This window comes from Seriola dumerili, unplaced genomic scaffold, assembly GCF_002260705.1.
Source record: "Seriola dumerili isolate Sdu_G_001 unplaced genomic scaffold, Sdu_1.0 BDQW01000149.1, whole genome shotgun sequence".
Lineage (NCBI taxonomy): Eukaryota > Metazoa > Chordata > Actinopteri > Carangiformes > Carangidae > Seriola > Seriola dumerili.
Genome location: NW_019174404.1, coordinates 3532686 through 3556269, shown reverse-complemented (window position 1 = coordinate 3556269; position 23584 = coordinate 3532686). Strand labels below are relative to the sequence as shown.

Below are 23584 nucleotides of genomic sequence, written 5' to 3'. Positions count from 1 at the left end.
GTAGAAGGTGTGTGTTGTGTTTCTACGTCTCAGAGCAGGAAGGAGCAGAAAGGTACATCGGCCCCGACAGGCTCTTAGTGTCTGGACCGGTGTGAAAATATAATGAGAAAATGGTGGATGCTGGAGCTGCAGCTCGACTTTGTCCTCCTCATCCTCACCTGGGATCCGGCTCTAATTCTGGCTCTTTAAAAATCAAACACTGCACAGAAAAGCCTTCTTAAATAATCACTTTCATCTTCTAATCAGTCTGAAAATAACGCTTTTATTTTTGAAAGACCAAAGATAAATCCACTTTCCTCTGCACAAATCGGCTTTGTTACACTTTTCCTTTTAAGAAGTGAAAAAAATAAAAACTCCCTGTTTTAAGAAATATTTAGAGGAAAATAAAAGTAACTCACAGCACAGACCGATTGTTTCTTGTGCTTTAAGAAAACCTCTAATACGACTCTCTTCAGATGGATATCTTTCAGTGCAGATGATGCTGATACACTAAGGAGTTCCCATATGGCGGACAAAGCTCAGTGGAGCTTATTAAGGTCACATCTCTGCAGCTGAGAGAAGAAAAAAAAAAACAAAACATTTTGGCGCCTGGGAGGAGAAAAAAAAAAAAGAAGAGGACTTGTACATAACTACAAAAAAGAAATGGCTCTTACATTTTCAGCTGAAGGATAGAGCGAGCCTCTCGCACAACATACCACACAAGTTCCAGTGTAAATTGCTCAAGGCCGACATGGTCTCACAGGACGCTGCGAGAACAGCGAGGCTCTTCCAGATTCGGGGCGGCGCTGTCCTGAGGTGACCTGAGGTTTGTGACTAGCTCCGTATGTTTAATAAAAAAAACACACTCCTCTTCGTACTAACGCGCCACCGGGCAAGGCACTCAACCAGCTCTCGGTCCGTGTCTGGCACCAGAAAACAGTGGGTGGTTAAAGTTGGCAGCACGCAGGTGTGAGTGTGAAGAACCACCTCTGCGCTGAAATGACTGAATGAAAAACAAAACACAGGTGATTTAACTGCTCTCACATGTGAGTGAAGTGTTCCAAAAACCTTAATTCACATTATGAATTTGAAGGACTAGTTCAACATTTTTGGGGAATGAACTTATTTGCTTTCTTTAAATGAGAAGATGAATGTCTCTCTCACGTCTGTAGTGAACATGAAGCTGGAGCCAGGGGATGAGATGATTAGCCTTTCTTAGCATAAAGACTGGAAACAGGGGGCAACAACTCTCCTGGCTCTGAGCCAGTGGAACCAAATCTGCCTCCCAGCACCTCTAAAGCTCATTAAAGCCTGTTAGCTTCCCTCCAACCAGCAGAGACTACAGGAAGACAAAACAGCCTGACACATTACCCCAGTAAAGCACTGATTTCACTTTCATAATACAACTGAGATATAGCGAGTTAATTACTGAGCTTTAGAGGATTTTGTCACCTTATTGGCAAAGCTAGGCTAGCTGTTTCCCCCTGTTTCCAGTCTTTATCCGAAGCTAAGCTAACAGGCTGCTAACCGTAGCTTCATATTTACTGTAAAGACTTGAGAGGGACATCAATATCATCTCATCTAATCAGCAAGAAAGTGAGCGTCTCTCTGTATTTTGGAAAACTCACAAAGTGGTCGTCGAAATGCAGGGTACCATGACAACAGCTATTTTTTTTTTAACTGTGTTAATGTCTCTAAAGGAGTGGATATTTCTTGTATTGGACAGTTTTTGCGATATGAAGAATGAGAAGACCTGAGCAGTGAGCTCTGATCACTCATCCCCCCCCCCCCCCCCCCCCCCTCTCTGTTTTTCCACCTCTCACAGGTGATGCAGCACCCGACAGAGGGAGGCCAGGTCCTTCCTCTCTGCAGCAACCAGAAAGACATGCTGGGGAAGGTGGCAGAGATCTGGATCTTTTCCCTGTCCAGTCAGCCAATAGACCACGAGGAGGCAGCGCTGCAGGGAGGACAGAAGATCAAATGCTCCGGTACACATTTTTCCCTCATTACCCCCCCACCCCCCCGATGTTCTGAGGTTAAAACAGCACGAAAACATCATAATCACCTAATGTGCTCGGGGGGGGGAGGGGCTCAGGGCTCAGGGCTCAGGGTGTCGCGTTTTTTTCTCTCATCATGCAGAAAAGCAGCGAGATTCAGGTAGCCCACTGTAGCTCGGTGTACTGTACATCATGTATATGTAGAGCCTGGCTGAAAAAAAGTGGGGGGGGGGTGGGGGGTGGGGTAGCTGAAATATGTATGAGGCATCTTCTGCTCTCCCGCCTTTAATCTCCCGACGTCTCCTCTGCTTCAGATAACTACTCAGAGGAGGAGTACGAGAGCTTCTCCTCAGAGCCGGAGGCCAGCGACGACGCCGTGCAGGGACAGGTGAGTGCGACCGGAAACAGACCTGCAAGGGTCGTGGGACAAATCGCTTTACGTTACCCTGATCAGTGGCAAGCAGGTTAATAATTAAGCGCTCAGCTCGGGCATGAGGTTGGAATAAAACGTCTGTACTTGCACTGCATAATTTGAAGACATACAAGTGTAAATAATGCATTGGCTATTTTATTTTATTTTTTTAATGGGAGGCTGTTTTTAAAAACAAATCAAGATTCGTCTTCTCTCCTCTGTGTTTTCAGGATCTGGAGGATGACGAGTACCGTGTGAGGAAGACAAAGATGCAGAGGAGGTCGATTGTAAGGACGCCCTCCATCACCAGAGTAAGAGACGGGGGGAACCATGCAGGGGTTTTAAAGCAAAGCTCATCCATCTATACTCTCAGCTAGAGCAGCAGAGAAAATTACACACAGACGGATGAAGACATAAAGTATCTCAGTAAGGGGTCGGGCCGCCAGAAGCCTCCGGAGCAGCTCCAGTGCTCCTCGACATAGACTGTCCAGATGCGTTGAACTCAACTGGACGGGTAAACATCGGTCTTCTGAAAAGAGATTCACTCATTTGGTGTGTCTCATCTGAACATTCAGCGAGGCCTCGATATCTGTGTTGAAGCATCTGCATTCACGACATACTGTAGATCCGGTTTGTCGACCAGCTGTATGTTCGAGGTTTGAGCAGCAGCGTGTGAACAGGACAGCGCTTCAGCAGTGTTCGTCCGGTCCCCTCGGTTTAAGGAGCTTGTTTTTTCTAACTCATCCACGATAGTGCCTGAAAATCATTTTATATATTTCATCATAAATACTGAACCAAATCCACCTCAGGAGAAATATTAGTTTATACATTAACCTGTTAACAGACACACCCATTCTTCTGCACACGCTCGAGAGATAATGTGCCCAACATAAAAAGCTTACTGTTCTTCAACCCTTATGATGACAGTCATAACACCGGTCTGTTTGAAATGTAACTATTTACATTTTACAACCAAAAAGCCAGAAAAAGCCTATAAAAGTCTGTAATGCCTGTAGTAAGACCCTGTGAGTGGAAAACACTCTGGAGCCGCAAGTTTGAAACAGTTCTGTGTCAACAGCTGCTGCGGTGATCTGGGGATCCTTTTGCACAGGAGACTTGGAGCTTTCAGACAATGTATAATTTGTCAAGGTTGTGTGAAGAATGAATCCGGTGCAGAACCAAACAGAACTAAAGTTGCTCTAACAAAAGCCGCAGTGCCTCGCAGGTGCTGAAATCAAGTCTAATCAGATTATCAGATGGATAACGTAAATAAATCCATCTAGTATGATATATAAAGTATTTATTAAATTGACTGTAACGGATTTGTGTTTGTGTCTTGCCTCGTAGATGGCAGTCTAACAGGAATCGCATTTTCTTTCAGAAGCAGCAACAACAACAACAACAGTACTTTCATTTAATCACAGCCTGAAGCACGCCACTGTTTATTGTGTGTATGTAACCTGTGAATTGTTAGCTGCACTGCTAGCCCTCGCTTACTAATGAAAAAGATTATATTTATTATCAAACAAACACTTTTCGAAATTACTTTTCTAATTTAATGGATTAAAAACAAACAAATTGCTGAAAAACTGACCAATAATAATAGTTCAGGCTCTGTAGTTGCGATAAACGCCAGTTTTTCCAATTAACACCTCAGTGAGTCCAACTTTTATGTGATTCATTTGCAGAATGTCAAGTGCCTGAAAAGGATTATCGAACACCTTTCAGTGAGGATGAGTTTGAATATTTTTTGCTCAGGGATGATGTCGCGTCATCGAGCTGATTGAGCACCAGCAGGAGATGAAAGCCCCAGAAAGCAGATGAAGCATGATGCTGCTTGATTATTGATTTACATGAGCACAAACAGAAAAATCGATGCGCAGCCAACGCTGCAAATGTATCTACTGCCGGTAAAATTACTGAAACTGAGGAGCTCCCGCGCGGCAGCGGCTGCAGCTGTTTTCCTCTGCACTGGATTGGTCAGATCACTGCAGTAAAGCGCAACTAGGCCACAAGCTGATTGTGTGTTTATTCTCCTGTGTTTTAGCAGCAGAACTTTAAGCAGCGAGTGGTGGCTCTACTGAAGCGGTTCAGAGTTTCAGACGAGGTGGGTGTTTCTCTAGACGCTGCTGCATCTTCTGGGAATTTCATTTTCCCATGTGCCTCTGCTGCGGAGCTACTGAGCCACTACAGATGTTAACGCCTCTGCTTGTGTGTGTTGCTGTTCCTGTGTGTGTGTGTGTGTGTGTGTTTGTGTGTGTGTGTGTGTAGGTGCTGGACTCGGAGCAGGACCCTGCAGAGCCGCCTCCTGAGGTGGAGGAGGAGGACCTGGACCTGGACAGTGTGGAGTTTGAGAACCCCAGTGACAGCGGTCCAGAGCTGGATGACGATGACAGCGTCCTCAGTACGCCGAAACCCAAACTCAAGTGAGTGACTCTCACTGAGGAGTGTGTGCGTCTTTGTTTGTGAAGCATTTATGTTATTAGTTGTGCTTCAGGGCAAATAATGATGATAAGACTGAAGTTACATGACTAAAAGTTGCTGAAAGGGACTTTAGCTGAAAGTAGTGACGAGTCTAAGCACCAGATTTACAGCTGTAAAGTTCGACATAAACAAGAGCACTGATGGGTCAGAGGGTCAACAGCTGATGTGATCCCATCACAAGCTGGTTTCTAGTTACATGAGCACTGGGTCGGACCACACCCATCTTTGAGCTCTGCCTTTGTTTTGATCTCACCTACACACCTGTGAAGTTTCATGACTGCATCTTTCACGGCTGCGACACGATCGCCGTGATGAAAGACAAACACCTGCCAAAATACTCTGTGGTGGTTCCCGCTACTGTAGTTTCTCCTGATGACACACACACACACACACACACACACACACACACACACACACACACACACACACACACACACACACACACACACACAGACTGACAAGGAGAAAACAATATCAGCTGTTAATAGATTCAAAAGAGTGCTCCAACGATTTAGTGTTGATATTTAATATTAATATTAATATTAATATACTATTAATATTTAATAGAGCAGAGGCTGCGGGGTATATCCTGACTTTTATGTCCTAGTGTAGGTAAAGCTTCAAAAATGCAAGATCTTTAGCTTCCCATGATGCAATGCGATAGCGTCTTTCTTTCAAGTCTTTCAAACTCGGCACCTCCAGTTTCTAACTCTGGCTTTCTGTTTGAAATATACATCCTCCGAGCCTGCGCCGCGACGTCTCTCGAGTCATTTCCTCACACTTCAGAAAAGCTCCTCCAGAGCAACAGGAGACATTATACGAGTGTTTTCACGAGATGAGGAGTTCTCCTTTCGACTCGCAGATTGACTTTTGATGTGTGAAGGCGGCTCGTGAAGGACGGTTGATTTTGGATTTAACCAACTGAAAAAGAGCAGCAGCACATTATACTCATAAACAAAAAGGACAAAATTAGATCGGCTTACTGAGACATACTGATTGTTGTTTTTGTTCAAACACAGCGCTGGGGAAAAGGAAAACCCTTAAAGAGTTGAGGATACTCTCATTGACTCTTTTTTTGTGTGTGTGTGTCTGTTTCAGGCCATATTTCGAGGGTCTCTCCCTCTCCAGCTCTCAAACTGAGATCGGCAGCATCCACAGCAGCCGGAGCCACAGGGAGCCTCCCAGCCCGGTGAGACCAGAGTCACCCCACCACCACACTGTAAAACGCTGTCCTAAATACCTCCAGCAGGGGTGCAGGTTTCCTTCAGCAATCTGTGAAGAATGACTTTAAAAGGGATCAGAGATTTTTCAGCTTGTTTGTGTTCCCGCTCACATGCCTGCCTCACAGCCCTGCGTCTGCTGCATTTACTTAAACAAACTGGGTTCCTAATACCACAGTGAAACAGATGGAGATACACCAGTGTAACCAGTGGGCTGCACTGATAGCAGATGAGTAAATCCACTGGAGCAGAAAGGCTTTAATTGTCTTGCTCAGGGACGACTTTCACTGGAGAGCATAAGAGTCAAATTTCACCCCCCCCACACACACACTCAGATTTTCCCATCAATCTGCAGGTAATGTGATCACTAGTTTGTTTATGAAGCTGTGGGACTTCTGTTGAACTCACAATCAGGTCACGAGATGTTGAATGAACCACCGCTTCAGTGTCTATGAAATAAAAGTTGCTGGGACTCCCATCGAAACCAATGTAATGTTTATTATTCCTCTCACCATCTAATTCCAGATTGACCCAGATAAAACCAAGTGTGGAGGAGCCAAGTATCCAGATGATAATGTGTCTGATAATGTCTCCTTTGTAAGTATGAACTCTTAAAGCTGCCGGAGATCAATAACTGGTATTAGTGTTAATATGAAGGTCAATATTTTGAGGAAAAACAGAGAAATGAGCAGAAACTGCACATTCGTTATTAGCCTGTATACTCTCTGTTGTTTTAGCTGTTAAAGGATGTTTACACTCATAAACACCCAGAAGCAATTAGATTAAAACATAATTAAGAACAACTGAAATCCTCAAAGACAGTCAGGACTCTGAAGGTGCCGAAAGGTCAGTCTGTTGTTGTGAAAAAGGAAAATGCATAAACACATCTGTCAGCTCTTAACTCATAAACCCTGCTGTTTTTCTCTGTTTTGGTTTTTCCCACAGGAGCAGCCGGAGGCGGTGACTCCGACCACAGAGCTGGAGATGGACAACATGGACACGTTTTTAGAGAGACTGCCACCAAGTGGCAAAATGACCAAGACAGAGTCGCTCATCATTTCATCCAACAGGTAAAAAAAAACATGAGCAAGAATAATCTTCTTTAGATCGTTGATGTGCTTCTGCAAGGTGGTTTTTTAAAGCTGACATGAATATTTATGACGTAAATCACAGAGAACAATCAATACTAACTGTTTTTTAAAATGGAAAAAATAGTGAATGAGTTCTTTTATTATAGATGAATGTGTCTAACTCTAATCATCACCCACAGATCAGAGCTTATCCTCCTTGTTGTTGATGATCACATTATTTCCTCTGCCTCCAACACTCCAGTCCTCCGTCTCTCTTCCTCTGCTGTTTTCGTTTTCAGGCAGGAACCGAAGTTGGCAGGTAGGCGAGGCAGGAGCACGTCGCTGAAGGAGCGCCAGCCCAGCAGGCCGCAGAACGAGAGGGCCAACAGCCTGGACAACGAGCGGTCCCTGGACACACGCTGCCACCTACAGGTAGGTGGAGAGAGCTGCAGGACAAAAACATTTCACATCAAACCGTAGTCAGCTGAGCCTTTCTACTACTCATCACATTTTGAAGGGTAATCTTCTGGTTACTGGTTAAACTACTTTTGTTCAGTTTTGAAGCTGAAGTGTTGGAAGATTCATCTTCGTTTATTTTATCTAAAGTTGAGACCTAAAAACAGGGATCCTTCTTTTCACCCAAAGTTTTCTAATTTTCCCTCCCAAGATCCCAAGAAAGACGGTGTATGACCAACTCAACCACATCCTGGTGTCTGACAACCAACTCCCTGACAGCATCATCCTCATCAACACGTCAGACTGGCAGGGCCAGGTAAGAACAACGAGCGTTTGAGAGAGCTGTGGCTCGATGATTACTCCAGTTAACTCCAAAATGACATATATTAGGCCTATTCTTTTTTTTTTGTTTTGTTTTACAGACTCTTGAAAATATATTATTTTTACATTAGTGAAGAGCTTTTCAGCATGTGATGTTTATAATGAAGTCACACACATTTCAATTTTAGTTCTGGAGACTCATTTCTTTCTTCTTTTCCTCTCAGTATCTTTCAGATATGCTTCAAAACCACCATCTACCAGTGGTGTGCACCTGCACCACAGCAGACATCCAAGCTGCGTTCAACACCATCGTCTCCCGCATACAGAGATTGTAAGTCTGCCTCTCACATGCCCCCACTGATTTTACCAACAGATAATTACTTTACAACAGTCGAAAGCACTCAGCTGCAGATTAGTGGAGTAAATGGTGATTAATAAGAACAGTTTATTGAGTAAAGTCCTGTTTCCCTGTTTCCCTGGACTAAATGCGACAGTTATTTCTGTGAGATTCTGTGAGTTGTGATTATGTCTCGTTGTTTTGTCTCCTAGTTGTAACTGTAACTCCCAGACGCCCATCCCCATAAAGATAGCCGTGGCCGGAGCGCAGCATTACCTCAGTGCAGTTCTGAGGCTGTTTGTGGACCATCTTTCCCATAAGACCCCTGACTGGCTCGGATACATGAGGTTTCTCATTATCCCTCTAGGTTAGCAGCAGTCCAACCCTAAAGTTTCTCTTCTTGTGTTTTTGTCTTTTGTCTTTTTTTTGTCAGTTTCGTTATTTTTCAAATATTTAAAGGTGCCATATTTTTTTTTAAACACAAATAATATGATTATGTCATTTCCTATAAAATGTAATGCCAGAAATAGCAACCTGCGATTAAAGAAGACTAATACTCAGCTTCTTTATGTGCAGTAGTAACAATAACATCTCAGAATGAATGATGCCGATGCTGAAATGCCACACACAACACCTTAGAAACTGACTGTGTGATGCCTGATTTTGCATTTTGATTGTCTTTAGGTGCTCATCCAGTCTCCAAATATCTCGGCACTATTGATTATCGATACAACAGTCTGTTCCAAGATGCTGCTTGGAGGGACCTGTTTCACAAGCCAGAAGCTCCTGTTGTTGGTGGGCTGTTTTGTCATATTACTTTTAAAATCACAAACACATTTAATTTTTTTTTAAATAATTTATAGAGGTATTTAGAGATCATCTACTATAATGACAACTGGTTACTTTTGCTGCCAAGTTATAGTAAATATAAATGTACAACTTAAAGATATGAGATTATATACTGTATGTTCCTGACTATGTATTCTAGTGTTTGGAGAAGAGTATTAATTACTGTGTCCTGTGCAGTCCAGGAGAACCCAGATGTGGTATCAAGGGTAACTCAGTACATGCTGGGAGCTAACGGAGCTCACCAGCTCCCCATCGCAGAGGCCATGCTCACCTACAAACAGAAGAGGTATGTTTTTTTTTTTCCCAGGATTTCACTCTCACTTAATAACAAACCACAAAAGAACCAGAAGATTTCCTACTGATTGTTACCACCAGTTACACTGATGCACAGAAACCTGAAATGTGTTTTTGGAAGCTACACTGAAGTTTGAATTAGGGCTGTCACGATAGCAGATTTTCACAACACGATTATCATGGACAAAAGAATTCACAATGACAATATTATTATAATATCTATAGAAAAATTGAAAAATAAAGTATTTTGTCTCTTTTTTTGGCAAATAAATAAGTTTAGGGAGTAAGACAATCTGTAACATAACTGTACAAAGGACAACCAGATGAACTGATAAACATAAGTTCCACAAGGTCTAACATCAGCCCTCAATGTTCATCAATCAACAATGTTAGCATATGAGTATTATTAACACAATATCAATATTTCATTTTTTAAATTTCACGGTTATTCTCAACACCGGTATATCGCGACACCCCTAGTTTGAATTTAGATAAGTCTGAAGGTTTCCTCTAACAATGCTTCTAATGCAGAGCTTTCACCTGTTTTTCAAAAGGGGATTGAACTGATCTGTAAAAAATTAACTGGCTTTTCAAAAATATTTTTCACACTGTTTTGAACATTATTTACAAATTCAGGCAAAATTACAAGGTATAAAGTAAATAATTCATTGCATGTTGCTTGAAATCAAAATACAAGAGTTTCAAACAAACCAAAAAATAAAAAACATTGTGTTCTGGCCTCAGTTATGCATGTGGTGCACAGCTATGCAGCGAGCTAAACACACTTCCATTAAGTTAACCTTGGCCTTTGTAATATTAAACACAATACTGGACAACAAATTCAGTGATAGTGATTACAAATCACAAAAAGATAACATATTGTAAACAAGAGTTAGACCAAAGGTGACATAAAAGTGAATTCATACAGTAAGAAGGAAACTGGATTTAATACTAGCTGTCAAATGAGTTCCCTCAAACCAGGAAAACAATGTATCACAGATGAAGGATCAACAATTAAGCAAAAAAACTTGTCATTTTGGGAAATACAGAAGAGATTTATCTGATAAATATGACGCTGCAGCCAGCTGTTTATTACCTTAACTTGGTGCAAAGACCAAAAACGGAGGAAAACAGCTAGCCAGGCTATGTCCAAATGTAATCAGCAGAGACCCCAGCTAGTTGCTGGTCTCAGATAAGAAATAGGTTGGTACATAACCCTGTGTGAAAAGGCAAATTGTCATTTTTACACATTGACTTTTATACAGATTAAGAAAATAAGATACAGCAAGTTAATTAGTAAGCCCAGGTGCTGGTAGGCAGATTTTGTTACCTTTGGCCAGAGCCAGGGTAGCTGTTTCCCCCTGTTCCCTGACTTTATGCCAAGCTAAGCTAATCGTTTGTTGGCTGTAGCTTCATATTTAATGATAAGAGTGATATCAATCTTTTCATCTAACTCTAAAATGTCTGACTGTAAGAAGTAGAACAAAGTCATTAATCTTGTAAACATACACATAGAGTCCAAAAAAAGCAAAAGTAAAAAGAAAACACACAAAAGTTAGCCCAGCATTAGAAGGTTGTATTAGCAACACATTGGCTGCAGACAGCTAGCTAGCCTAGTGTAACTAACACTCCACGCATTTACAAATTAACAATGACATAAAAGCTGCAATAAAAAGGAATGGCTGCACCTAATGCTCAAACAAGAAGAAAATTAATGATGTTTGTCAATTTGCTTGGTCACAGACCTGACAAAATGGCGGATTCAGCAATGTCAGTTAACTAGCATATGGAACTTTGCCAGTAGCTGTTGCTATAGCAACAGAATGTTCAACTCAAGCCAGCTGCTGGTAGCAGAACAGTCGGTTTGGAGTGATTAACACATTCAGTATTAGTATGTGAAATTGCATGCATCACAACTGCTGCATTTTCTACTTTCCATTTACTTTGAATCCCCTTTTGAAAAACAAACTGTGGTCAGAGTTTCACTAATGTTGTGGGGGTTGTGTGTTGGAGTTGGAGTGGCAGTGTCTGATGTGGGGGAGTCTGTCTAATAAACATCACTGTCTTTCCATCACTGTGTGTGTGAATAACATGTTTTATCTTTTTGTTGTATGTTTTCTTTCTTTGAAGGAAAAAGAGCTTTCATTTTGATTTTGCAGTAAGGTATTGTGGTCGATTGAGTTTGTTTCTCACGTAGCCTGGTGATTCATGTGCTTTCTGTGTGTTGGAGCCATTTCTTCTTGAACCTCCTCAGTCTTTGCTGTAGCTTGCCACTTTAACAGCTGCTTCTAAAGTATTTTTTTTTTCTATTAACAGCCTGAGCTATAAACTTTCCACAAAAGATCCATCTCTGCCGTCCAAGCCACAGCTCGGAGTTGTAAACAACAGAAGTGCACAGACAGAGTATAAGATTTCTTGAGCTAATTAAAGCTGCACCAGGCCAAATTTTTATATAGAAGTTTTTATAAGCTGAGACACAAGAGCTTTAGCTTTTCTTTTCTGTCCAAAAGAAATTGTGGTTTGGTTGGATCACTTCTTTCCTCAAGGAAGTGACATAAAATTTGAGAGGAAAATATGAACTATTTACTCTACAGCAGAAATGGCAGTATATCAAAACAAAACTGAACTCTATTAGATTTCCTGCCTCTCATCTTTTGGAAAACTTTTGATTACAAAGCAGCCATGCTAATATCACGTTACATAGTTTCATGCTAGTGAAATTCATGTCTTTCTGCATTTGTTTATTAGCTGGTGCTGCTTTGATTACCAAAAGTAAAAAATACTTAATATTTAAAGATGTATACTTCTTAAAGGAGCAGTTCGACATTTTGGGAAATTATTTTAGATGAGAACATCAATACCACTGTCGCGTCTGTATGGTAAATATGAAGCTACAGTCGGCAGTTAGCATGTTAGCTTAGCTTAACATAAAAACTAAACGGGGGGGGAAACAGCTAGCCTGACTAATCCCAATACAAATGCACTTCTAAAACTAATTAATTAACATGTTATATTTTGTTTCTTTAACCTGTACAAAACGAGTCACTGCTACCTGTCAACAAATAGTTCCACAGATAATGCATTAAACAAACTTGATATAACATTTTAATTAGTGAGCTTTAGAGGTGACGTTAGGCAGATGGTACGTTTGATCAAGCCAGGCTAGTTGTTTCTCCTTGTTTCTAGTCTTTATGCTAAACTAAGCTAACATTTTCCAAAATATCAAATGAACTATTCCTTTAAGAGCTTCATGCAGTAGTTTGGTGTACATCTTCTAAATGTGTGCTTTGACGCATATAAACAATTGTTAATCTGCTCAGAAACTCGACTCAACTCAACATCTGTGTGCTCTTGTTGTTTTTATTTTATCAGACAATCTCTGAATATTCATCATTCCTATTATTATTCCAAAGAGAGATCATACTCACTTCTCAGTTTCGACTCCAAACACGTCTCACTGATAAGATACCAAAGGTCTGAAGAAGGGAAAATATGCTGATAAAGTGGCAGGAGACCAAAAACAATCAGCTTTTTGCTCCCTCTGGAGATTTTTTCTTTGTTTCTTCCTCCTCGCTGTTTCCTCTCAGTCATTTCCATGTGCTTGTGGCCATCCATGTCTGTCTGTTATTTGTCCAGTTAGATGTAGGAAACCTGCACATTGTCAGCAAAAATAACAATGTCAAAGTGTCATTAACTCTTTCTTCTGTAATTAACCATGACCCTCAACCACCAGGATAAATGTATTTAAATCACATATTTGGTTTAAACGAATCATGATCCACCGTAGTGTCCTCAATACTACTGGGCCCGTTTTAAGATTATTACAGACAGCGTAGTAGAGCTGAGTAAATGTTTGGCACGTGGTACTATTCGTCTACTTGACGAAGTGTCACATATAGTGACTTATAGAGTCTTTCTGGAAAGATAAAGATGTTTAATTTGGTATTAATCATGAGAAGAATAGGAATGTTCTTGAATGCAAATCTAAATAAATGGATAGTGTGAGAGTAATCTTAAAGAGGAGCTCTCAAGTCATCACATTATTGATCACATGCATGCTTAATGTATGAACTTTAGAATAGTCTAATTTATTTATCGTATGTAAATGGGATTCATGATTACAGATTAAATTTGGCTGAAATGGAAACAAAACCAACTGGAGAAGAGGAGGAAAGAATTTCTGTTACAGACAGTGAACAGCAGAGAAATTTGTAAAAGGGGATTTTACTGCCACATAATGAAGAAGAATGAAGATGAAGAATTAAGATGTATAGAAAGTGATTGCGAACTAAATCAATATAAGGTTTCAGCTCCAGCCGATCCGACAGGTGCTCTTTACCGTGACAGGTAGAAGCACAAAGATCCCAGAAGTCTTGATAGATATTGAATAATGCAGACAACCATCTCTGTCTTCAGGTGAAATAATTCTGTTCAGGATTACTACTATATTTTTCATTTAATGTAGAATACATACTTCTACATCCGGCATGTATAAAGATCTAGAGTCTGTTTGTTTGCCTGTATGCCAGAGGAATAAATTAATAATATTATTCCACCTGAAGATGGAGAGCCTTAGTTTTTTTTTTTTTGCATTATTCAATATCTAGCAGGATCTCTGGCATCTTTTTCTTTTTGTCAAACAACAATAAACCTGATATTGAAAACAAAAAAACAATTGGTAACATCCAATGTTCAAAACAAGTGAAGAAAGAACACTAAAACCAACCTATTCTGAAGTACACCCTGTTCTTAAGAGACATTTGGCGCTCTGTTAAATCTCAGAGTATTTTCAAATGTAAGAAATTTGATAAATATCTTTGTTAATAAGTTTGTTATCGGAAGTAAACGTCTAAAATTTCACATTTAACAGTTTGATAAATGTGGGCCCTGACCTTTATCTGAAAAGTGCATGTGTAATGTCCATAGTTTTATGTCCATTTTCATGGATTGACATGCATGTGCATCTTTTATCTGACTACACCTGACATTTAAGCCAATAGCCGGATTAAACATACCAGACAGAAGTCATGTGTTCTGTCATACTCCATCCTTGCAAGGCCTAGACGGACATAAATCGCTCACATACCAGGCAGACATCTGGCTTCCTGTCTCTCTCTCTCTGGCTGCTCCGAGACTGATCACAGCAGAGTTGTGTTGTGCTGGGAAAGCAAACTGTTACCTACTGTAGACTGTCTTCTCTATTCTCTCCCCTCCTCCGTAGTCTCTCTGTTTCTTCCCTGGGGGGGCGATGGCAGGTTTCTTCAAGGCAAGAGCAACAACCTTTCACATCATCAAACGTCTTTACATTTAGAAAACATAGACATATACAGTACAGTAGAACTCCATCTAGGCTATTTTTCTGCTCACCGCCAGGAAAATAGTTCATAGTGTAGAAGGCTTGTAAGCGTAGTGATGCACTACCGCTTAGTGGTAGTGCATGGAACCAGACAGGCTTTTTGATTTAGGTTGGTGCTCTTCCTGCTCATCCATTTGTTTATGGTTCAGTAGTTTAGTTGTTCCCCTGATGGACTTGCTGCCTCCTGAATGCCTCTCTGACTTTAATTTGGTAGATCCACTCTTGTCCCTGCAATGATTGGATGGCTGTGGCGGAGGCCGATAGTTTTGCATGTTTTCTCTCCGCTTCTCCTGCTACAATCAGGGGGGCCTGCAGTCGGGAACGTGAATCTATTTGAGTGGAGGTTTAAAGCCCGGCAGCAAGTGCAGCATGCTCTGTTGATTCTGTTTGCGCTGTGATAACTTTGCATACTCTCTATGCAATGGGAAACTGTAGTATTTCCAGATGTGAAACACTGGAAATCAGCATCATCAACATGTACAAGTTACTAACAGTTGATCTTAGTGTTGTTAACTTTAGTTACCATTTCTTACAATTATAACCTTTTACTTTACACAGAGTAGTTTTAAATTCTTGTAGGAGTAACTTTCTATTAGATTTTTCTTTTGTACAAACACTTCAAATTGCTTTTCTTTTTTTCATGAAATGTTTATTGTTTTTGTTGCATCTTCTTTCCTCTGCACCCGCGTCACGGCCTCTCCACAGCCCTGATGAGGACTCGTGTCAGAAATTCATCCCTTTCATCGGGGTGAGTATCCCCCTTTACCTAAAAACTCACTGTGCTTTGGTTTAGTCTTTGTCCCGCTGATGTTTTATCCGAAGGTTGTGTTTTTTTTTTTAGAAATTTGTGTTTGTTTGTTTTTTTCTCCTCCCTTTCTAATTCTTCAGATGGTGAAAGTTGGCCTCGTGGAGCAGACGTCAGCAACTTCAGGTGAGTTATTGTTTGGGTTGTTTATGGATGTTTAATATTTAGAAGATGAAATACGACTTATAAAGAAACTGTTTGCATATCGTGTTAATCCTGCTAATACTCTTAAAGCTGCACCAGGCAACTGAGTTTATGTAATCTATGAATCAGCATGGTCGTATTTACATTGCTGTCATTCATAGTAACGTTAGTAAATGTCAATATCTTCTCAAAGCATCAATAATCTTCCACAAAATATCACTAAATTAATATTATTATTACAGGTAAAAATTCTGTGATATTTGATTCTTGTCAATATAACTGCACCCTGGTTAATTCTATAGTCAACTGAATCAATTATCTTTATGACTGTAATTAATGAAAATATTTACACTTGCAATTAATGTAAGAAATCCATTTGAAAAAAGATGCTCTGCTGTTGTGCAAAAACACATTTGCACAGTCAAGTCCAAATAGTCACTGGTGTAAAGGTAAAACCTGATCATGATTAATAGCGTCATAACTTACCTTGATCCTATAACCTCCAATATTATATTATAATATATATATTTTATCATTTTCAGTTTTTTAAAATGTTAATAATAAAACAACTCATTGTCCACCACTCATTTTAAACATATTTTGCCTAGTGAGTTGCACTGTGTGGATTAACGTGCTGAATGATCTGCACGTCAGTGTTGTTGGTCATTGAGAAGACATTTTATTGTATTCGGTGGAGAAGTCAGCGGTGAGACTGAGGAGACCTTGTTTCCAAATTAACGATGGTAGGGATGTTGTTGTGTTTGATGTGGATATCAGTTTGCGTATCTGAAATGTGAGTTTTTGGGGAGACGTGATAATAAGAAAAATCTAAAACAGGATGCCTTCATAGTGTGTACCACGGGGAAGACGGGGAAAAAAACTAATGGAGGGAGATTCAAATTGTTCATTTTTTGTGCATTTTTTTTGTCTGAATGGAAGATTTGAGTTGTGTATCTTCAAAAAACTAGTTTATTCTCTGGTTTTAGAATGACCTTCTGTACCGTTTCCTCCCTCAGGAGACTCCGATGATGCAGCACCTCTGGGCTCCTCGCTGCTCTCCTCCACACCTCCGCAAATATCCCCTGCACTCAAAGAGGCGTCGCCCACCCCTCCCTCCTCTCCCTCCGTCACCACCAGCTTCTGCGCTTACAGGTGCCTTTTTGACTTGTGTCCTCAAAACTGAACAATGTCGACTTGTGGCCTGTTGTCGTAGGTTTAATACAGTATGTATTACCTGAAAAGTGATTTCCCTCCTCAAACTGTTTTAATATGAAAATTGTTTAGAAGCCTGAAGCACTAAACCACAACTAGTGTGTCGCAAGCAAAATACAGTGGTTGTAGAAAAAGTTCTAGATTGTTCTTCCAAAAATTTGACATTTCTTTAAATTTAAATAAATGTTTTTTCTTTGTTATAAGAATATAAGCATGTATAGATGAATAAATAATATCAAATGTGAAATTAATGTGACATGATATTGGATTTTTCTTCCAGGGGGGAAAACTAATAAAGCTTTGATACAATTTTCAGTATATATTGTTCCAAAATATTTATATTATGCAATGGAAAATTAGGTAAAAGCTAATTTTTTATATACATGAGAGTGGGAATGTGACTTTTCTGTAATTGCTGAGCGACAGTGCTGTTTCCTCCACATATTCTCAGTTTCAGCTGCTTTAACTCTCAGGCATGCATTTTTTTTAAATTTCAAAATAAAAGTACTTCCACTTTAACTTTACTGACTTGTTTTCTGTAGCTCCGTCGGTCAGGCGGAGCTGATGGGGCTTCAGGTGGACTACTGGGTGGCTCCAACAGAACGGAAGAAAGACGTGGAGAAGCGGGACTCCTCCTCCAAAAACACTCTCAAGTGCAATTTCCGCTCGCTGCAGGTCAGCCGGCTGCCACTGGGGGGCGCTGAGCCGAGCACCCAGCCCACCATGTCCATGACAGTGGTGACCAAGGAGAAGAATAAGAAGGGTAAGATGAACACCTGTGTCATACAGGTGGAATGATACATGCTTGTTTCTTGGGATTTGTGCACTGTGGTATTATTTTCTGATTACAGTGGGAGCCTTAAAGGGACAATTCACCTCAAAATTAACCTCTTAAAAAGTTGATATAATCTGGACATTGTCATTGAGCCGCAATTTACGGATATAAATGAGAAAAAGTGTGGATGAATCACATCAGAGGACATTCACAGAACCGGATGTGATCTGATCAGATCTCCTCTCCGGTCCGACCTCAAACATCGCACCAAAAGGCCAAATGTCATCACAACTTAATCCTCAGGGAGCAGAAAAGGTTCTGAATCCCTCATTTACTCGCAGCGTGCGTCTCTGTCCTTCCCTTCTGCCAGTCATGTTCCTGCCAAAAAAGAGCAAAGACAAGGAGGTGGAGTCGAAGAGTCAAGTGATCGAGGGCATCAGCCGGCTCATCTGCACTGCCAAGCACCAGCAGACCATGCTGAGAGGTAATTTTCTACACAGACCTCCTGCCCTGGTGTTTCCCTCCCTCCCTCAGCGGCCCAGACGTCCTCAGAGAGATCGCTGATGTTTTTCTGTTCAGTTTGTCTGTCGCTATATCAACTTGGCAGTAACAGTAGCAACAGTTGCAATGGTAAAAGTTGCAATAAAAAAATAGTTCCCTCATACACAATATAACATGACATCTTGATCAAGTATCATGATGAAGATAACAAATATAAGTTTTAAAACAATACCGTAAACCAGCATATTGTCCACACAGGTTTTGGTGTGTGTTGGTGTTTTTAAGTGTATTGAGTGAAGTCAAATTTGGCAACCAACATAAAATTAACTAACACTTTTTTTGATGTTTGGTTGATTATTTAAGTCATTTATTGAGCGAAATGTGACAAACAAGCAGAATTTCCAGCTTCATAAATGTGAATATTTGCTGCTTTTCTGTGTTTTGTATCATTGTAAATTGAATGTCTTTGGGTTTTAGACTGTTGGTTGTTCAAAACAAGCAATTTGAAGATGTCACCGTTTTAGAGACTAAATGATCAGTCGGTTAATTGAGGGGGATAAAAAAGTCCTGTAATGTAAATAAACAGTGCCTGTTGTGTTTTGCCTTTTGTCTCCTGCAGTGCTGATTGACGGCGTTGAGTGGAACGACGTCAAGTTTTTCCAGCTGGCGGCACAGTGGTCCTCCCACGTCAAACACTTCCCCATCGGGATCTTCGGACACACGAAAGGCCCGTACTAGCAGCACCTAAGAGACTGAAACACTGAGGAGAGGACAGCCCCCCCCTCCCCCTCCCTCTCCCTCTCCCTCGTGCCAACCGTTTTTAACCCCCCCCCTCCATCCCACCTTCCCCCAGCACACTTCCTCTATTCTGCTGTCTTAATTTAAGCTTCTGCTTTCCACTGTTGCATTTGTCCGATTATTTAATCTTTTGCGTGTTTTTTTAATTTTCTATTTATGTAAAAACTTCTCGAGGCAAGGCTGCCGAGGGAATATTTCTTTACTCTGCTTTTTAAAAGAAAAATCCTGCTGATGTTTTATAGACTTTTGAGAAAAAAGCCTAATTAAATAATAATTAGAAATGACTTCTAACCTTTGACATACTGTACGAGTGCCCAGGTTTCACCCTCTGCCATCATGTTTTTTTGTTTTTTTTTATTTGGTGAGGTTGGTTTCAAGCACTTGGCCAGCACAATTAATCAAGAATATATATATTAAAAAGCAAGAGCAGCTGCCTTGTAATGAAGTGGAAGAGGTGATGGTCATCTCATTTTCTAACCACGGCGAAGAAAGTTTGGATTCTCAACTTCAGAGACTGTTGCCGATTCGTCGTCTTAACCCTGAAGAAGAAAAAAATAAATGGCCCCTGACCTTTTGGCCCTCTGCACTAAATGAAGACGTCCTAATGTGCAATAGACTGAATACTGTGTGAATGCGATTCTGAATAATAACCTGGCACTGTTAGAAGATTACACACCACTCTTAGTTGTGGTTTTCACTCTACGTAGTCCCCCTGTCTTTTTTTACTTTCTCTTCCTGGTGAATTGGCTTCGAGGTTTGAAGAGTTTTGCTGAAAAAATTAGACCAAAAAACTTAAAAGAATAAAATCAAAAACACCTGCTTTTTAGAAAATGATTCATAGCACAAGATGAGATGGTACTACAAACAAAAAGGAATGTATTGATGTTTTGGGAAATTTGCTTATTCACTTTCTAGATGAGAATATTGATAAACTCTCTCATCTGTATGGTATAGGAAGCTACAGCTAGCAGCTAGCTTATCTTAGCATAGCAGGGGGAAACAGCTAGGATCTGTCTGAAGATTAAAAAAAAAATCTGCCAACCAGCACCTTCAAAGCTCACTAGATAAAATGTTATTTCTCATTTGTTTAATTCGTACAGAAACTGTTCTTTTGTACGAATTAACACAAAATTATTTTTTCTAACCTTCAGACAGAGTAATGCTAGCAGTTTCTACTGTTTCCAGTCTTCATACCAAGTTAAGCTAACCGGCTGCTTGCAACCAGCTAGCCTGGCACAAATCAAAAGTAACAAAATACACCTACCAGCATCTCTCAATTACAAACACATTAATATGTTATATATTTTGTTTGTTTAATGAGCCAGGCAAGCTGTTTCCAGTCTTTGTGCTAAGCTAAGCTAACTGGCTCGGAGGTATGAGAGCGGTATCAATGTTCTCATCTAAATCTCAGCAAGAGAGTAAATAACAACGATTCCTTTAAGCTTATATACAAATAAAATGAGTCAAATTTTACAGAGTGTTTCCTCTGTATCAAGTAATTTTTTTCTAAAATGTTTATTTTTAGGAAAACTCTTCTTCCTCAAGCCCCACACTCCTCCACCACACTCCGTATCTTTTGCTAAAAGCAAACGTTACTTTTGCCAAAGGAAATACTCATCAACTGCAGCTCACTCATTACCTGTGTGGTATTATAGATGACTTCATAATGTAGAGGTGAATGTATTGAAGGTACCTTGATGTAAAGCACTTTTAAATGTTTGTCCATTATAGATTTTAGTGTGTAAAAACCGGCCCCCGGGGACCTGCAGGCACGACTGACTGTGGTTCACGGAGGCACATAGAGACACTGCATCTGTCATTATACCTGAGGTCAACAACAGCACAAGCAGTGGCGACATGGTATATAGTCAATATGCAAAGTAAACCAAGCATCTGTATCTTCTCAGTGCTGTTTAATATCACTTTACGCTCAGTGTGAAGCCTCGTTGGACTATGTTAGGTTTTAGTTTAATATTCTGTAAGGTTAGCCTAGAACGTGTACAGTATGTGATGTTAACATTTCAAAAAAAGAAAGTTCTGTCAGTAGATTTTTGCTCAATCTTTAGCTGACTATTAAGCATAAAACTAAAAAAAAGTATTTTGCTTATACAATTTCTTTCAGTAGCAGTTTCATCATAACCTTTGCCAATTTCTTGATAAGTGCCTAAATTGCTTCATTTTGACAGATCAATATAAATGGATATGTCCCTGGCTAACATGGTGCTGATTCTAGTCCAACAACAACAAAAATATCTCAGTACAGTGCATTGATCTTTACAGTCAAGCCTGTTCATTGGAGGGAGGGAAAAATCACACTCTGGCCAGTTGACTCTCTAAACACAGGTTTGGATGAATTAAAACAACACTACAGTCCGTTCATGTTGAGCATACTATTTGTTTCTCTATATAGAAGATGTTTTAGATGTTATTTTTGGTTTTTCATGTTGTCTCAGAGAAAGGCTTGTTGAAACTGAAAGTTCCCCTAAAGACTACCACTGTAATCCCAAAAACTGGGAGTAATAAAACTACTATACACACTAAAATGTACTTTTCTGTCCATGTGTGAGTTACTACAATCTGTTTCCTGCTCAAGAATTGGATGAAAAAAGATGATTTAGTCATTTGAACTCCAGCTAGTGAAGGTAACATGAAAAAAGACAACCATTAAAAACAAAATTATTCATATTTTCATTAAATCTGTCACACTTCCTTTGGTTTTTATTTTTTCAACAACCTTTTTATTACAATTTTTCTGACATCATGTTTTATATGAGAATCTAAAAATCTGAGTGGCTACAAAACAAAACAAAACACAAACAAAAACCCTTCCCTTTTCTCTCTTTTTACATACACAAGGACAATTTGTGAATGTATTTATTTATTCACTGACTTTACTGGGTAGCCCAACCCACCTTTGGCAGACATCACTCTTGCAAACCTTTCTTTTCGTAGGCGGTTAGTGTTTTTCTTCCTGGTTTTTGAACTTCCTGCTGATCTCATAAGATAATTTAAGCTGCCTCACACACTCAGCATGTTTAAGATCTACATACAGACTTTCACAGATCTTCAGGTGAGAGGACTGTTCCCATACAGAAATGTAATGTGTGACATATATGTCCCTATATCAAGACTGATGTTGCCATATATGTCAATTATAAGGGGATATATATTATTATCACATATATACATCCTCTGGATATATGAAGATATACGTTTATTTATATGAAATGCTCATAGTAAAATTTGTCTATGTATATATATAAAAAATATCTATGTGATGAATTTTTACATAGAACACATGTTTTCTATGTAAAAATTATGTGTTAACATGTGTTAACATTATATATTTAATTTATTTATGCAAGTTTATTAAACAACATACATGTTAAAAATCTCTTTGTTTAAATATGTTCTTCTTTTTCTTCATTAATTTTCAACATTTCTAAGAAAGTGGTCTTTACTGCTTATAATATCAACATATATATACAAACAGGCTAGGATGGATATATATTTACATCTATCTACAATATAAGCATACATACATAAATGTATATATTTGTATGTATATATATATATATATATATATATATATAGAGAGAGAGAGAGAGAGAGAGATAGATAGATAGATAGATAGATAGATAGATAGATAATACATAATCAATACATGAAATTGTTCCAATTTTTAATAGGTGTCATATATAAGTTTTACATATATGTGCATATAAAATAAAGCTGTATATTGGAAATTCAGTATATGTGCATATTACATTTACGTATGGGTGAGGGCAGCTCCAAAAGCTTCAGCTTGTGTCTGATTATTCTTGCTATCTGTGCAGTGTTTCCTGTTCCACTTATGTCATACAACCCAAAGTTTCCTCACCACCTACTTAACAGCTGGCAAAGGGGAAGTTACTAAGTACTGATTTAGCACATACCCCCAGTGGATTAACATTTGAATAATTTTTAGTCTGTTTGCTGCAGAAGTTGCATTTACTTATTTGCACACAACTATATAACAATGCATCATATAGATATATAGTCAGCAAAATAAAGTAACTAGCTGACAAATACATGTAGTTGAGTATAAGTAAAGTAGCACAAAATGTAGTTTTATATTTTGCAGTTTAGTTTGACCCTAAAAATGTAAATATTGGTGAATTTCAGTGCGTTCACTCTTCAGACCTCTGGCAGAAAACTGCTTGGCTCTGGTTCAGTAAAATGGAGAAACATTAAATTGAAGCTTGTGGCGTGTAAACGTGAAGTAAGTGGAGCCGTGTCTCTGGTGATGCTGAGTGACAGACAGGGGGAGAGAGAGAGATCCTCCGCCGGAGCAGGAAGCTGCTGCCGGGACTGCCGAGAGGGACGGAGGAGGTACGAAACAACGTCGACATCAGCAGCCACCGGGGGATCCACCATAATGTAGACCCAGCCGTGTACCACATCCACCCAACAACACGAGCAGGTGTCCAGGTTGCAGTAGTGAAAACAAAGGCGAAGCGGGTCGTATTTTTTTTTTTTTTTTTTTGAAAATTTTTTGAAATTTTTTAATTTTTTTTTGCGTGGTGAAAATGAAG

General features: G+C 39.7%; 1 protein-coding gene and 1 long non-coding RNA gene across 2 annotated transcripts in view; one reads left to right on the top strand and one right to left on the bottom strand.

The window, feature by feature from the left end:
* pacs2 (phosphofurin acidic cluster sorting protein 2) overlaps window positions 1-18955 on the top strand; it is a 61145-nt gene extending 42190 nt beyond the window's left edge. The window contains exons 5-25 of the mRNA XM_022750057.1: window positions 1805-1967; window positions 2291-2364; window positions 2619-2699; window positions 4436-4495; window positions 4660-4814; window positions 5971-6061; window positions 6618-6689; window positions 7038-7162; window positions 7462-7594; window positions 7830-7934; window positions 8164-8270; window positions 8489-8643; window positions 8961-9071; window positions 9303-9411; window positions 11550-11582; window positions 15481-15523; window positions 15664-15706; window positions 16741-16876; window positions 17479-17699; window positions 18082-18195; window positions 18832-18955. Coding sequence (XP_022605778.1) covers window positions 1805-1967; window positions 2291-2364; window positions 2619-2699; window positions 4436-4495; window positions 4660-4814; window positions 5971-6061; window positions 6618-6689; window positions 7038-7162; window positions 7462-7594; window positions 7830-7934; window positions 8164-8270; window positions 8489-8643; window positions 8961-9071; window positions 9303-9411; window positions 11550-11582; window positions 15481-15523; window positions 15664-15706; window positions 16741-16876; window positions 17479-17699; window positions 18082-18195; window positions 18832-18950 — 2250 coding nt within the window. The 3' untranslated portion in view covers window positions 18951-18955. The remainder of the gene's footprint in view (window positions 1-1804; window positions 1968-2290; window positions 2365-2618; window positions 2700-4435; window positions 4496-4659; window positions 4815-5970; window positions 6062-6617; window positions 6690-7037; window positions 7163-7461; window positions 7595-7829; window positions 7935-8163; window positions 8271-8488; window positions 8644-8960; window positions 9072-9302; window positions 9412-11549; window positions 11583-15480; window positions 15524-15663; window positions 15707-16740; window positions 16877-17478; window positions 17700-18081; window positions 18196-18831) is intronic.
* LOC111225288 lies at window positions 7515-10611 on the bottom strand. Its single transcript, XR_002665263.1, has 3 exons — window positions 10516-10611; window positions 9289-9396; window positions 7515-7608 (listed from the first exon to the last, which is right to left on the bottom strand). It is a non-coding gene; the product is annotated as an uncharacterized LOC111225288 (long non-coding RNA).
* Window positions 18956-23584: the final 4629 nt, after the last annotated feature.